The 15,614-nt window shown below is 58.6% G+C and overlaps 1 protein-coding gene across 20 annotated transcripts in view; it reads right to left on the bottom strand.

The window, feature by feature from the left end:
- MYO9B (myosin IXB) overlaps window positions 1–15,614 on the bottom strand; it is an 84,903-nt gene that overhangs the window by 11,484 nt on the left and 57,805 nt on the right. For 8 of the 20 annotated variants that reach the window (XM_070587358.1, XM_070587345.1, XM_070587346.1 and 5 more), the window contains exons 14-25: window positions 15,149–15,227; window positions 12,523–12,636; window positions 11,216–11,255; window positions 10,092–10,214; window positions 9,103–9,183; window positions 7,257–7,367; window positions 5,803–5,925; window positions 4,450–4,599; window positions 4,201–4,367; window positions 2,577–3,497; window positions 1,789–1,867; window positions 1,484–1,608 (exon numbers count right to left, since the gene is read on the bottom strand). In XM_070587358.1, the coding sequence (XP_070443459.1) occupies window positions 1,484–1,608; window positions 1,789–1,867; window positions 2,577–3,497; window positions 4,201–4,367; window positions 4,450–4,599; window positions 5,803–5,925; window positions 7,257–7,367; window positions 9,103–9,183; window positions 10,092–10,214; window positions 11,216–11,255; window positions 12,523–12,636; window positions 15,149–15,227 (2,113 nt within the window). Of the gene's footprint in view, window positions 1–1,483; window positions 1,609–1,788; window positions 1,868–2,576; window positions 3,498–4,200; window positions 4,368–4,449; window positions 4,600–5,802; window positions 5,926–7,256; window positions 7,368–9,102; window positions 9,184–10,091; window positions 10,215–11,215; window positions 11,256–12,522; window positions 12,637–13,950; window positions 14,041–15,148; window positions 15,228–15,614 lie in introns of all 20 variants that reach the window. The other 12 variants (XM_070587356.1, XM_070587339.1, XM_070587355.1 and 9 more) reach the window with 3 other exon arrangements.

The following is a 15,614-nucleotide window of genomic DNA, read 5'->3' as shown; positions in this document are numbered from 1 at the left end:
GGGTCTTTGCACATGTGACTAAATGCTATGGATCTGAATGTGTGTGTCCTGACAAATTCATATGCTGACGCCCAACCCCCAAAGTGACAGTGTTGAGGGGGGGCGTTGGGAGGTGATTAGGTCGTGAGAATGGAGCCATGATGGGATTAGTGCCCTTATAAAAGGGAGCCTAGAGATCTCTCTGGCCTCTTCGGTCATGTGAGGACACAGTGAGAAGATGCCGTCTGTGAACCAGGAGTGGCCCCACCAGATACTGAATCTGCTGGCGCCTTGATCTTGGGCTTCCAGCCTCCAGAACCGTGAGAAGTAAATGTTGTTTAAGCTGCTTGATCTGTGGGGTTTTGTTACAGCAGCCTGAATGGACTAAGACACGAAGTGAAGGATCTCCAGACGAGATCATCCCGGATTACCCAGACGGGCCACAATCCAATGACAAGTGTCCTTGTAAGAGAAAAAGACAACGCAGAGGAGAGAAGAATGTCATTCGAAGACAGAGGCAGAGATTGGAGTAATGCAGCCACAAGCCAAGGGACGCCTGGGCCCCCAGAAGCTGGCGAGGCAGGACGGACCCTCCCCTGGAGCCTCTGGAGGGAGCGCGGCCCTGCGACACCTTGATTTTGGACTTCTGGCCTCCAGGCTGTGAGAGAAATTCCTGCTGTTTGAAGCCACCTGGTTTGAGGTGCTTTGTTTTGGTGGTGGGGTCCCCGTGCCGTGGGGGGCTCTCCACCCCCGCCATAAGCCTGTTCTACACCCACCTCAGCTTTCAGATCAGAGCTCCCCTGTGCCACAGCCCATCCCCTCTGCTCTGAGCTGGAACTACCCAGAGCACTCTGGCAGGGGCTTTCTGGGGATAGAGCCCTGGCCCAATTTTTTCTTTTTTCTTCTCTTTTTTTTTTTTATGAGGAAGATTAGCCCTGAGCTAACATCTGCTGCCAATCCTCCTCTTTTTGCTGAGGAAGACTGGCCCTGAGCTCACATCCGTGCCCATCTTCCTCTACTTTATACGTGGGACGCCTGCCACAGCATGGCTTGCCGAGCGGTGCCATGTCCGCACCTGGGATCCGAACTGGCGAACCCCGGGCCGCCGAAGCAGAATGTGCGAGCTTAACTGCTACACCACTGGGCTGGCCCTGGCCCAGTTTTTTCTATCTGAGGACCCAGGAGGGGTTCCAGAGGGAGGGATGGGGGAGCTGGGAGCTGGTTCTGATTCCATAAAAAGTAAAACGTTAGCCGTCTGTGGACCCAGAAGAAGTGACCAAGATCGGCTCTAGGCTTCAGCAGGAATCGTTTCACCCCAACGTGGCCACAATCTGGGCTCCACGCGCGCTCTCCTCCCGAAGCTGCTAAGGAGAAGACGCCTGCCTGACCGCGCATTGTCTAGGCCGTCGGTTTAGGAGACCAGCCTGCTCAGAGGCTGGAGGCCTCAGCAGGGACCCTGTCTGTCCTCTGGTGGCCAGAGTGCTCTCCCAAACCCGGCACTTACTTGGAGTCGGTCTGGGAGCCTGGCGACAGCCCCAAATCTGCGCCAGAGGAAGTGTCACCCGACTTCTTCTTCTGGACGGCTGGCCTCTTCGTGCTCGGCTCCCCATCCACCGTTTCCGGAGAAGGCTGCAAGAGAGCAGGCTGTTCCATGAGCAAAGGCAGGCAGCCCTCGTGGGAGGGAAGGCAGGGGTCCCTGCATCTTGGGGACGTCTCTTTCCTCCTAAGCTGTCCTTAGGACAGAGCTGGGGTGGCCAGGCCAGCGGTGGGCTGGGACCTGAGGGGCGAGAGCTGCAGCTGAAGCTTTACCTGAGTCTTGGACGGGGACGGGGACGGGGACGGGAGGAGCTTGGAGACGTCGCTAGCAGATAAGGAAATGCGCCTCTCCCTGTGAGATGACAGAAATGTGGCTTGTATCAACAAACACAAGTTAGGAGACACTTTAGGTTGTCGTGACCTGAGAAGGTACTCCTGGCATGTAGTGGGCAGAGGCCAGGGGTGCTGCTCTGCACCCCACAGTGCGTGGATGGCCCCATCCCAGAGATGAGCCGGCTCTGGGGGTCCGTGGCCGAGGCTGGGAAAGCCTGCCCTGGCAGAAGGTCTGCGTCCTCCTCTGACTCCTCTCTCCTTTGGCCGCGCAGGCCTCTGGGATGGAGATCTGGAGATTGGGGGTCACTTGGGGGTTTACCCAACTGAGGGTGAGGCGGCTTCTGCCTTGACCCCCGGGTGAGTGCCATCAGTCCCATTCGTTGAGGAACTGAGGCCCAGGAGGGCCAGGGAGCGGGGACCTCGACCTGAGGGGCCACTGCCCCCAGGCCTGGGGCTTTCTCTGTGAACACAGCTCCTGTGGCTTAGGCTCCTGGCCAGGCCCCAGTTGGGTGGCCCTGGGCAGGTGCCTCATCTTTACTTTCGCCTGCCCCCCTCGGGGCTGCCACACACCTGGGGCCAGCTCTTGGCCTGGAGCTGCTCACTGCTTTGGGGTTGCATGGTGCTGCCCTGGTCCTGCTGCTGGGCCTCTGGCTGTGCATCCCCCACCCTGCCCACCCACCTGGGCCTGGCACTCATGGTGCTCGGACAAATGAGGGTGCGGGGCTTACTCTGTGGGCGTGAGAGGGGCCCCGACTGCCCGGTGCCGCTCGCTGAGGTCCAGGGACTGGCTCAGCATGGCGCTGGAACTGGCGGCCACTAGCTTCTTGCCCCGCCACAGCTCCACGGCAGTGGCCAGCCGCTCGGAGTCCGAGTCCCGGTACCGCTGGATCTGGGTGGAGCCTCCCGGGCTCTCGGGCCTGTCTTGCGTCCTCAGGCCACCCACTGGCTTGCTTTTGTCCTTGGGGGTCTCAGGGGTGGTGCTGGGGGCTGGTGCACTGACCCTGCTGTCCAGGGCCAGGCTGGTGGGCCGTTCCATGTGGCTGGGCCTTGGGCTCTCACTCTGGAATGCCTCCACGGCTTCCCTCGAGACCTGGCTGGCTAGCACGGCCTGCGGTGGCTCTTCAGGCTGCTTTTGAGGAGAAGCGTTCTCCACCTCCAACCCCGCGTCTGAAGGCGTTTCATCTTGTCTGCTTTCCTTTTTGTCTTCAGGGACGCTCTCCTCTTGCTCCAAGACAGCCCTTCCGGAAGGTTCTCTGAGGGCATTCTCTTCCCTACAGGACTGGATGTGTCTGTTCTGGAGCTTCACGTGCTCCAGCCCTCTCTGCCGCCGCGACTCACGCTTCTCCCGGCTGCTGGGCACTTTCTCATGACTTTCAGCAGCATTTTTCTGGGGTAGGAGAGCCTTCTCTGGGCTCGGGACCTCCTTCTCGGAGTGGGACCTCTGCGCCGGGGGCTGGTCGCTTGGACACACCTCGGGCTGCACTGCCAAATGCTCGTTGTCCTCCGTCAGTTCCAGGCTCTGCTCGGCCCCCAGCTCCTGCCCGGCCGCCTGGCCTGGCTCGCCCTCGGAGATCTCGTCCCCTGTGGCTCGCTGCGCTTCCCTCTCCCTCTCCTCTGCCTTCTGCTTCTCTGCAACCATCTGGCTGAAGCTGTGTGAGGAGAGAAAAGGGGAAGGTTCAGGAACCAACAGGCACACGGCCTCCAGAATCCCCCAGGGCATGGGGACCTCTGAGCTACATCCTGGTGGGACCTCTGTGCTGCCCTCGGGCTAGGGGCTGGGCTCTGCCTCTACCGAGTGGTGTGACCCTGGTGCTCAGAGATGCTTCCAGAAAGAAGGAAGCTCCTCAGCCAGGAAGTGGGTACAGAGGATGGCCCCTTGTCATCATAGTCACCTCTGTCCTGGGTTGGCCTGGCTGATTAGGTGAGAACGATCTGTTAAGAAATCCCTGAATGCCCTTGGGGTCCCTGAGCTCCCCGTGCATGAGCGCAGGGGGAGGGAGCCTGCTGCAGGCCGGTCCTGGTGGTCTGAAGCCTCCACCTCTGAATCCAGGTGCTCGCTGACTGGCCTGGAGTGGGCAGGTGCAGCGGGGGTCCCCGGCAGAGACCGAGTGCAGCAATGGCGCCATGAGGCTTTGCCAGTGAGAGACATCCACCAGCCCTGGTACATCTCCCTGTGGTCCCAGGTGGCCAGACGGCTGGGTTCCCACCAGCCTCTCTCCAGCCTCCCTGCATCCAGAATGACAATCTGACAGCTCTGCCAGATGGACGGTATCTCAGGCAGCTACAGAGTGAGTGAACTTCCTGGCTTCCAGAATGTTCTGGGGGAGCAGGCAGGGGCCCTGCTCTGCTCACCTCTTGCGCTGAAGGTGTCCCCGGCAGAGGCTCTGCAGGCGGATGATGCTCTGTCTGTGGCGCCGGTAGGCCATCCGCCGCTGGTAGCCCCTCCACGCGGCCTGGAGGCACACAGCCGCCTGTGTTCTCTCCAGCGCCCGCCGGACACGGTAGGACCGCCAGCAGGCCTGCAGGTGAAGTGGGTGTTCAGGGGCCAGGTGTGCACCCTCCCAGCCGCCCTCTGCCTGACCGGTGGGGCCCGCCCGGCACCTGAATGGTGATGGCCGCCCGCCTCATCTGCAGGAAGTGCCGGCGTTCCAGCACCATCCGGAACCAGCTCTGCAGGAGCAGGATCTTCCGTACGACCTCACGGTGCAGCGTCTCCTGCAGGGCCTGCCTCTCTGTCTCCTTCAGGAAAACCTGGTGGGTGTGGGCACAGGTTGGTCAGCGTGGCCCTGGAAGCCCTGTGCCTGGGTGGTCTGCACAGTCCACCGCGGGAGCGAGGGAGACCAAGCTTGTGTGCTCCCTGACCTGACCCGGGGGAGTTTTTCTAAATGTACCGAGACAGAATTCACATGATGTGGAATTCACCATTTAAAGTAAAGACTTCAGTGGGTTTTAGCACATTCACAATGTTGCACAACCTATCTATCCAGCTCCAGGACATTCCTGTCACCCCAAAAGGAGACCCCCATCCTCATGAGCAGTCCCTCCCCAGCCCCTGGCAATCACCAATCTGCTTCTGTCTCTGTGGATTTGCCTGTTCTGGACATTTCACATAAAAGGGATCACACACTATGTGGCCTTCTGTGTCTGGCTTCTCTCACTTGGCATGAGGTTTTCGAGCTTCATCCCTGTTGTAGCCTCTTCCCTTTTAACGGCTGAGTACTAGTCCATTGTACAGACAGACCACATTTTGTTCATCCATCATCTGATGACGGACGCTTGGGCTGTTCCTACCTTTTGGTGATTGTGACTAGTGCTGCTGAGCACATGTGTACATAAGGTTTAGTTTGCACACTGGTTTTCAGTTCTTTTGGGTCGATACCTAGATGCAGAATTGCTGGGTCACCTGGTGACTCTGTGATTAACTTGTTGGGGAACCACGAGGGGATTTTTCACAGCAGGCGAAGTCCTAATGGGGAGGTGTCCCTGGCACTTGCTAGACAAGGACAGCAGGCAGCGCCCTGACAAGAAGCAACCGACACACACACACACGGAGAGGCGCGAGGCGGTTTCTGCAGGGAAGGCGAGCAAAGGAGCCCTTCTCCAGGCACTGCAGAGGGTGCTGACCGGCTCCGAGCACCATGGGGCCGTGGCGCAGGGTGTGGACCAGCCCCAAGCACCGTGGTGCCATGGCGGAGGGTGCTGACCGGCCCCGAGCACTGTGGTGTGCTGTGATCGTCCCGAGCCCACCCAGGAGAAAATGGTAAACAGGCCTGCTGCCCGAGCCCCGCCCCTTGGGTGTGCACCTCTGCCTCCCGGGGGGACACTGTGCTGGGCCCCAAGAGACGCACTTCCTCAGCAGAGCCCCTTCCTTTTCAGCGCGTGGCCCTGGAGCACCGTGTGTGCAGTGGAGGGTGGGGCACGGCTGTGCGGCCGCCCCGAGGTGGGGACGCTGACCTTGGTCTTCCCGATCTGGTAGCTCCTCTTGTCTACGTCCATCTTCTCCAGCAGGGCGGAGATGACCTCTCTGCACGGCTGGGCGTTCTTGGGCAGCAGCACCTGGAACTGCTCGATGAAATCCTGGGTGATTCGGGCCAAGAAAGGAGAAGACGAGTGAGCGTTTCCACCACCACCAAGGAGACAGGGTTCCAGCAGTTCCCGGGTCAAGCCGAGTTTGCAAAGCCAAAACTTGGCTCGACGTCAACGGGATCGACAAATCTAAAATCTCAGACCTTCTGAAACGGCCTAAAGCTTAAGAAAGAGCCTCGCAGACACAGAGGACTGGGTCCTTCAGTCAGTCAGCGAGGGGCTGTCGAGCACTGTGGGTGCTGGCACTGTTGGGGGGTGGCTGCCCCTGGGAGTTGGCGGGGGGAGGCGGGGCCACCCCTGGGAGTCTACAGCTCGTTAAAGGGCTGCATCACAGCTGGAGAGATGCACTTTGTAAGTAAATTATTTCAAATTTTAAGAGCCAAGCATTAGTAAAACACATGAGCATGTTTTCCCTTTTCTGTAATTTTGCCTTTCCTATTTATACAGGATCAGGAAGCCCTTATTTCCAGCGGGTGGACGAGAAAAGAGAGGCATGCCCTGATGAAGCCAAGTCCCTGGAGCCAGGTGGGTAAAGCCTGAATGCGGACCAGGAGCCGCCACCTCTGGCTTCAGGCCCAGAGCTCACTCAGGCGCCACACGGGTAGTGCCAACTCATGGCATGAAGCAGGGTTCTCAACCCAGGCCAGGCTGACGCCTGGGGAGGTTCAGTGATGTCGAGACATTTTTGGTTGTCACAACTCAGGGGTGGGATGCTCCTGGCATCGAGTGGGTGGAGGCCAGGGATGCTGCTCCACACCCTGCAGTGCCCAGGACGGCCCCCCACAGAGGGTGACCTGCCCCAAGTGTCAGTGGTGCTGTGGTTGAGAAGCTGCTCTCGCAATTTGATCTTCACTGAATTGAGGTTACCAATGATCCTCCGTGTTTGTACGAAGCCCAGGGAGCACTCTCTGAAGTCATCACCTCCCTGGGCCTTAGTTTCTGTACAGGGGAAAGAGAGAGGAACCGGCCCTGCCACTGCTGGTTGCCAGAATAAAAGAGCTGGGTATAAAAGCACCCATCGCTTTTTAAGATGCTCAGTGAAGGGCAGAGCTGCATGGGGATCCACTGGTGCGATTCCCTCTTCCTGGCCTGGCTAAACACCTCCGTACCCTTCAAGGCTTGGCTGGGCTCAGCCACCTCTGCAAGGAAACTGGCCTCCCACACCAGAAAATGATCCGGCAAATGCCAACAGTGCTGGCGGGGAGAAGCCCTGGTGTAAAGTAACCTGCCGGGTTCACATCGCAGAGAAGTGCTCTCCCTGGGACAGGGAAGCGGCCCGCGTCACGGGCAGCCACGCATGTGAATGTGTGTGTGTGCCGTACCTGAAACGTGTACTTGGCGCTGTAGCCAGACCTCCGGATCCGTACGGTCTCCAGCATGCCCGTGTAGCGCAGCTGCTGCAGCACCAGCTCGTCGTCGAAACATAGCTCTTTCTGAAATGGGATGTGAGTGGTCAGGGTAGGTGTCCCCGGGCAGACGCCTGAGCTGGTTGGTGGCCAGGGACAGGGAGCTGTGGGGCGAGGTGCCAATTCCTATGGGACTGCTCTATCACGGGCTTCAAGATACAGACACAGTCCAGGTCTGGGAATGTCCCCAGCACGGCAGCTGTGGGCCCCTGGGGATCCGTTTGTCTTTCCTCACTCCAGACAGTCGTTGGAATAAAGAGATGGGGCCGCTCAGCAGCAGTGCTCGAGGCATTCATCTCTTCTAGAAAACTTGGCAGCTGATCTGCTCTGCTCCCTGGCATCTGGGAGACAGATGCCACGCCTTACTGCCTAATTTAAGATAATTTGCTGCAAAGAGTTATTTTCTAAGGGCCTCAACCCAAACCTACGCTGAGCTTGTGCTCTGTGCCAGGCTCTGGGGAAACTGCTGGGGACTCGGCAGGAGGAGCACATGGCGCTGCATGGGGGCCAGATGCACACGTGGACGGGCCGGACACTGCCCAGGCCCCTGTGGGAGGTGTCACAAGAGAGGGGATCCTGGGCTGAGGGCTGAGGAGGGAATGGGCAGAGGGAGGAGGGCAGGGAACAGCTGGTGAAGGCCCAGAGGAGGAGGGGGAAACCGAAGGGCTGACAGGGACACAGAGATGCTCGCCGCTGGAGGGGCTGGAAACGACCTGCCTCAGTGGGCTTCCAGCCTGGAGCTGAGGGGCCCAGCCTCCGTGCTGGTGGATGTTATTTTAAGTGGATGGAGGGGACGGAAGGGCATGAAAGGACGGTTGTCACGACTGGGCAGGGGGTGCTTCTGGCATCTGGTGGGCTCTTGGAAACCAGGGATGCTGCTCAACACTCTCTAGTGCACAGGATGGTCCCCATGGCAAAGAACAATCTAGTGGCATGGCCCCTGTCCAGAGCAGGTGTTGATGGAACATTTCTTGAGTTGCCCAAAACTGAAGTAAGAATCCCAATGGGAGAACTCAGAGAATCTCTGAGACACCAGTGGGCACCTCCCGGGAACGGGAGAGAGGGAATGGTTCTGGGTCCTTGTCTGGGAAGACGGAAGCTGCAGTCCCCGCAGGGAGAAGCCAGGCTCTGGACGTTAGCAGAGCCTCCCAGGAGCAGGAGAGAGCCCAGGAAGTGGGGAACGCAGAGATGGGGACAGGTGGGCGGACACAGTGGCCAGGAGGCACCCGCCCAGGTGTCTACTCCCCCCGGGAGGGAGCCCAGATCCCGAGCAGTCCCCCCAAAGTCCCTGAGGGGATGGAATGGCCAGTGGACCCTTGGGGCAAAGGAAGCCCAGCATTGAGAACTGCCCCTCTGTGCTCCAACAGTCTTTTCTAGAAACTTCTGGATGAGCAGCAGGCTCTGTGTTCCTGCTGCACAACCTCTGCCCCTCTCTTCTGGTACATTCTCTGCACTGGCCACGTTGGGATGTATCTGAGGAGCACCCCCGATCTGTCCCTCTTCTTGCAAACCTTCTCTGGGAACCCCCCACATTCCAGATGACGTCCCTGCTCTTGGCCACCAGGCTGCCCTCGCTGCTTCCTGCTGACCCCCCTCCAGGCCTGGGCGGCTACGGCATGCTGTTTACAGCTCCCGGAACTGGTGTAGACACTTGGTTCCCTGAGGCCTCTCCTGGCGCCCCCACCCCAAGGCTGAGGCAGGAGCACCCCCTGCTGAGCCGCCAGACCCTGGCCTTCACCTTCCCGAGATGCGGAGCCCTCACCTTCTCGGCGTTGGAGCGGATGCAGCGGATGAAGAAGGGCTCCGCCTTCCCCAGCGCCTCCAGGAGCTTGCTGAGGGATGCCTGGGGAAGAGAGAGAGGACGCTGAGCTGGGACCCCAGGGGCGTGCTGCTCAGTGGGAGGGGACCCAGTTCCTGCTGGGGTCAGCGGGGGGTGTACATGCTGATGCAGGACATGGGAGGTTGCAGCTGGATGTTCTGACCAAAGGCTGCACTACCCCTGGGAGCCCCCAAGGGGGCTGCAGGGTCCTTGCAGCTGGGAACCACCATCTTCCCAGGGCCACCCAGCTCTTGTCTTTGTCTCAGGTGGAAGGTGGGAGGGGGTGGGACTAAATGAACTCCTTCCAGGGACTTAAAACACGCATCAGCCTCAGCAGGGACCAAGGATGCGGGGATTTCGGTCTCTGGCCTGCTGTTTCCAAAAAGGATTTGTGGGAGTTCCCACATGAGGTAATCACAAAAAAGCCGAGGTGGGAACATGAGACTCAGATTGAGGAAAGAGGGAAGGAACAACAAAACTAATGGTGAGGGTCAGCATCCATTGGACCCCCTAAAAAACAAAGGCATCCCTGAGCTTCCTTGCAGCCAGGGAAAAAAGGGAACCATGACCCAAGGACACAGCCGAGCAGTCATGGTAACTAACAAGCTAACTTGTGCTCCTTTTAACGCAGTGGTTCTAAACCATGGGTGATTCTGCCGCTCCAGGGGCATGTGACAACGACTAGAGACATCTTTGGTTGTCATGACTGGAGGATGCTACTGGCATCAGGTGGGTGGAGGCCAGGGATGCTGTTCGGTGTCCCATAATGCACAGGACGGCCCCGTCCCCGAGAATGATCCAGCCCATGTCAAGCAGCGTCAAGGTTGGGAACCCTGAGGATGACGACCAGCTCCCCGTGCTGGGTTACCCCGGCCGCGCCAGGCGAGTGGCAGGCTGGGTGTGGCGTGGCTCCTAGCTCTGCGGCCGCCTACCTGGAACTGGGCGCTGATGCTGGGCGGCTTCTTCTTCTTGTGCAGGTGCAGCAGCGACTTGGTGGTGCGGTCGTGCAGGGTCATGCTGATGATGAGCTTCAGGGACTTGGAGTCCAGCAGATTCTAGGACAGATGCACAGGGTCTGGCCTGCCCTCCCCAGGCCCCAACAGGCACAGGGAGCCATGGCACACGGCCCTGGAGCCAGGACTACACCCCCTCATGAGTGCCAGGTGGCAGGCGGGCCTGGTGGGCGGCAGGGGTGACCCTGGGACGGAGCCGGGCTCCAGGACGACTAATTACAGCCTCTTCTGCCCGGAAGCCAAGGGCTGTGGCGCACGGCCTGCCCTCTGCACAGCTCAGGGAGGGCCACCCACGTGCTTCTGCGTGAGTTTACCCGGGTGTCCTCCCACACACGCCAATCCTTACTAGCAGGTGGTAAGAGGGACCTGCACTGTCCCATCTCCTGGCCAGACCGCAAGGCTGCTCTTACTCTTCTGAAAACCTTGTCCTCCATCTGCACGCTGTACGTGGAGACCAGACAGAGTGCCAGGTGCACTCCACCAGAGGCCGGTAGCCGGGGTCTTGGCTGCCAGTGACACCGGGCTGCCCCCTTCCTGGTGGGACTACCCTGGTTGCAGGGCCTTCTTTCCCTGGATGCCCAGAGGTGCTGTGTCCCATCCTGCCCTCTGGAGGTGGCTTGTGGCTAGACTCTGATGTGGGTGTCCAACAGGAGGGTCCCTTTGCCTCTGGGCAGGATGAGCTCTGAAGTGCTGTTCATGCTCCTGGTCCCACGGGGTCAGGCTGAGCCCACCTCCTTGCTCGGCCTTCCCTGCCCCCAGCGCCTCCCCCTCTCCTTCTCCTGGGAGTGCCCCCTACCCACCACCTGCGCCAATACCCTCGTCTCAGGCTCTGCTTCTAGGACACCCAAACAAAGACAGCTCCAAATCATTTCAACAGGAGACACTTTTTTGGAGGGGAAGGAGGAGAAAAGGAAGGAACTGAAGAAGCCAGAGAAGTTAAAAGCACTCCCCCTGCCCCCCACCCGTTTTCTGGAAGATGCCTTGAGCCAGGCGCTCCCAAGACGGGCAGAGCCAGGTGGCAAGAGACAGTGTTGCGTGTTTACCTTTGGGATGGTCTGCTTTTGTTTGGTACCTTTATTTTTCCTGTCAAAATATTAAAAACGGTTTTGTGAACAGAAGGCCCATGGCGTCTGGATCTGGTTAGTTCAGCAAGCCACGCCTGGCGGGTTAGACGAGCGAGCGCAGAGCCGGTGAGAAGCGCAAGCGCAGCGCGCCGCCCCAGGACCCGCGGCCGCTCGGCAGGCGCCTCGGGGTGCCCATGCCGCTGCGTGGGCCTGGGTGGGGGACCCCAGGCGTCCGGGAGCAGGGGCGCTGGTACCCTATGGTAGGGCAGAACGTGCGTCCGTGTGGGGAGGCCACGGGGAGCTGATGGATCCCACAAAACGACAGTGGGACGCCCCAACTGGAGCTTCCAGGGACCTGCACGGTCCCGATGCCTACCAGCTGTCCCAGCTCTATTAGGAGCTGCTTCTGGACCCCTGGTGGGCAGGGCAGGGTGTGCCCTGCAAAGAACTGAAATGAGGCCTGGGTAGGAGCGCCGTTTGGACTCGCACTGCCGAGAAAGTGAAAAACGAAAGCAGACCTTTGGCTGCGGGACGGAGCGGCCCCCAACTTCTCAGACACTTTATGGAATCTTGCAGACAAGAGAAAATTTTTTAAAAAATCGCAGCTTGGCTTGTTTTTAGGACCAGCTGAGGAAATGGTGCCCCACAGATCTGCAAGTGTGTCAGGTTTCAGCTTAATCCCCGTGGGGTGAATAAGGCACAACAAAAAGAAATCTCAAGACCGGCCCCGTCGTGGGCACAAGCTTCCCTCTCGTGGCTGAGCTGAGGCCGCGGCCACCTGGTGCTGTGGGTGTGAAGGTTGTCCACCCCTGCCTTGCAGGCGGACACCTCAGGCCACATGGTGAGTTGGTGGCAGGGAGCCCGCCGCCGAGTTTGTGTGGCTCCTGGGCCCTTCCTACCATGTCACGCCACAGAAAACAGGGCCACGACTTGCGTGGAGGCGTGCAGAACCACACGGCCGACTTCCACCGGCTTCTTTAGAAGCCCACAGTGGCAAAGAGGTGGGCAAGCAAGCCTTGCTCTGCACATTTGAGGCAGAAAATGAGATGCTCCGTGGGAGGCGCATTCCTGCGAGGCTGCGCTAGGCCCCAGGGAGCTGGGGAGGACACCGGGCGGGAGCGTTATGAGGGCCATTTAGCGGCGGCTGGTGTGAGAAGGAACCACAGGACAGCGCAGCGTCTGTGGTGGCTGACTTAGCATCACAGGGAGCCCAAGCGGCAGGCCCTGGGAGCGCAGAGGGGCTCGCTGCACTTGTGGGGGGCACCCACAGCCTCGGGAGCACTCACAGGATGAAGGTGCGGGGTTTCTGGAGCCGACTGAGGGACTGGAGAAGCCTACGGGGGTCCTCACCCTGCCAGGGCAATCCTTTGATGGTCCTGATGATTTGGTCATGCAAATCGCTGGGGGTGGGGGTGGGGGCGCAGTGACAGAGAGAAGACGGAGTTAGAGCAGTGGGCCCGCCACCCTGGGGTCCCCAGCACAGTCGGGACCATCCCCAGGCCACTGGAGCCAAAACATGCAGCGCGGGGAGCATGCACGCTGCTGCCTCTCCTGCCTGCACTAAGGGGGTTCGGCCAGGAGCCACTGTCCCCGCAAAGGAGGTTCCCCCTCCTCTGGGGGGCAGGCCGCTTCACTTCAGGCTGCATGGATTCTGCCACATGGCATCTTGGACCACTGACAAAGGCCTCTCGTTGAAGAGCCTTTTGGAATCTGTAAAAAGCATCAAGAGGCTACTGAAAAGAGAAGACCGGAGGGCCTCTGTGGGCAGCAGCAGATTAGTTTCTCTTGATGATTCTGTGGCCACATGTCAACCTCCTTGTCGGCTTCAAGAAAGGCCTTGGGAGGAAGGAATGGGGTTCACACGGCGGTTCTGTGTGCAATGCCGCCCCCCGGGGGAGGTTTGCTGATGTCTGGAGACATCTGTGGTCGTCTCGCGGGGGCGTGGGGGGTGCTACTGGCATCTGGTGGGTGGAGACCAGGATGCTGCTCAATCCCCCACAGTGCACAGGATGGTCCCCCAAGAGAGTGACTGGCATCATGCCGAGGGGGAGAAACCCCAGTTAAAGGTCTTTACCCTAAAAAATTCAACCTTATGAGCTTCGTTCTGTTCAACCGCTGTGGGTTCAGGCCTGAGGGTACATTATAGGCCCAAACTTTGGCACCAAGGCATAAGCATGAGACTGGCTTAGAGACAATAATCAAAACCTCCGAAAATGGATATGCATGAAGCACAGCCGGAGGACAAACATCTTTGACAGAACTTCTGGAAATGAGGTAACAATGACTGCAGGATGAGGTGGGAGGTTCTGTTTTTTGTTAAATTCCTCATTCCAGTTATTTCAAATACATGTTTAAGCTCTGGGCAGTTGGCCTGGAGAGACCCTGACCGGTAGCCCCTCACCAGTGTTCCATGCACTACGCCCAGGGCCGCGACGGCCACACTTACCGCTGCTCCCTCGCCCTCCAGGGAGGCACAGAGCAAAGACAACAGAGGGTCACTTTCACCTCCAACCCTGAGTGGTCAGGGCAGCGGCCAGAGCTCCCCTGAGGCCCATGGCTTCGGCCCATACCCCCTGACCCAGTCAGATCCAGCAAGAGTGCCCACAGCCCGACGAGCCCCTCTCCTGGCCCGCATGTGGGCTCAGTCCCTTGGGATGACGGCTCTTCTCCATGTGCCTCCCTGGTCTTGGGTTCGAGGCCTCGCTTCTACTTACTTCTTGCTTTCATAGAAAGCAATGATGTCCTCAAAAGCGTTAATATCGAACTCCTCAGAGCCGTCAAATGAGAAATCTAGCATTGAACAGCTGAAAGGGAGAATCTGTATAAACTACACGTGCGCCCAGAGTGGGACCCACTGCCTGTGGCCAGGCCCTGGGGAGACTGACATCGTTTCAGCCACTGCAGGTCAGAGGCCACTTTTAGTCTTAGAGAAAAAAAACCCCACAAGCAAATAGGGGGACGTATTTTTTTGTCTTACTCTTTTTTGGGTGAAAAAGCTGATTTAAAAACACACCTTTTTAAAAGCAGGAAAAGGACACACTGTGCTTTCAGACAAATGACATACGGTCACTTACCTAGGTACTAACTTTACCTCCACATGCACACTTTTATGAAGCTCTTCAGGAAGTTTTTTATCACAAAGGGCTCAAAAATAAAATGACTTTTTCACGTTTGAAAATTTAGCAACCTGCTCCTTGGGAATTTTTGAGTCTTAAAAAAGAAATCAGGGACTTGGCTGCCCCAGAGCCTTTGCACATGCTGCCTCTGCTGCTGGCACACCCTGCCTGCCTTGTCTGGCTCAACTAGTCCCTTCTCAATGCAGCCAGCCTGCTCTCTCAGGCTGCCAGAAGCGTCCCACCTCTGGCTTTGTCATTGCCTTGCATGTCTGTCCACTGTGGCCTTTTTCACCCAACCTTTCTCGGAGCATGTGCCCACTCACTTTTACACTCACTACAGTAAGTGGAGGGCCCTCGGTCATTGCTAGGTGGTCAAGAAACAACCCGTGCCCTCTCATGTGTGGCAAGGCGTCCGTGTGGCTGGCTGTGAGTGAAGTAACTCAGCAGATCTGCTTTGGGACACTTGGGCCAGGCTGTGCAGGAAGCTCTCTTAAATCAAGCCCGTCACTGCGCACGGCCGTGGCCCCTGGGCGCCCCTGCCAACGGCCACACAGACTGGCCATTAAAAGGAACCTTTGTAAACTGAGCCGCCCCACGTCCCCCTACGGCAGATGGTATACCAAGGCCTGCCCTTCTGTGTGCAGAAAAGGGGCAACAGATGCCACTGGCCTCTGGGTCTTTCTGGTTCAAACGGCTGCTGGGTTCCTTATTGGGTCAACCCCAGCCTGGGTTCAGGGGGTAGGGTTTCTGCCACTGTCTAGTGGCTTAGGCTGGGACAAAGCAAGCTCTTGCTCACCGGTACACTTTTTCTGACGGCGTGCTGGCTCCTCTCTGCAGCTCTCCCAGGTGACCGTGCGCACTGGGGCTGTCTGTACCTGCCAGGGACACAGAGCAGAGGGTGTCGGGGGGCCCAGAGCCCGATGGCCTTCGTCTTCTCCATGCAGGCTGCCATCCTGACTTGAACCCATCTTAAAAAGACAGCTTGATACTCAAATGTGGGCAGAGCAGGGGCTTGTGAGGTGTCTGAACCCACAAAACATCACCAATTATTTCTACTGCTCATACGCGTTATCCTTTTGGTCTTCTTTTTAATTGACGCCCTTGGTAAAACAGAACCCTGTGGCTGGTACCTGGAGCCGTGTGGCCCTGGGGGAGCCACTAGCTCTTCTGAGCCTCAGGTTTCCTTACAGACAAAGGGGCACACGCCTGCCTGCCTTGAGAGGAGGAGGACGTTCAATCACACAGGCCGGGACGGAGTTGCT

Source organism: Equus przewalskii, chromosome 20, assembly GCF_037783145.1.
Source record: "Equus przewalskii isolate Varuska chromosome 20, EquPr2, whole genome shotgun sequence".
NCBI lineage: Eukaryota > Metazoa > Chordata > Mammalia > Perissodactyla > Equidae > Equus > Equus przewalskii.
Note: the sequence above shows the minus strand (reverse complement) of the source record. Positions and strands in the feature narration are given on the sequence as shown.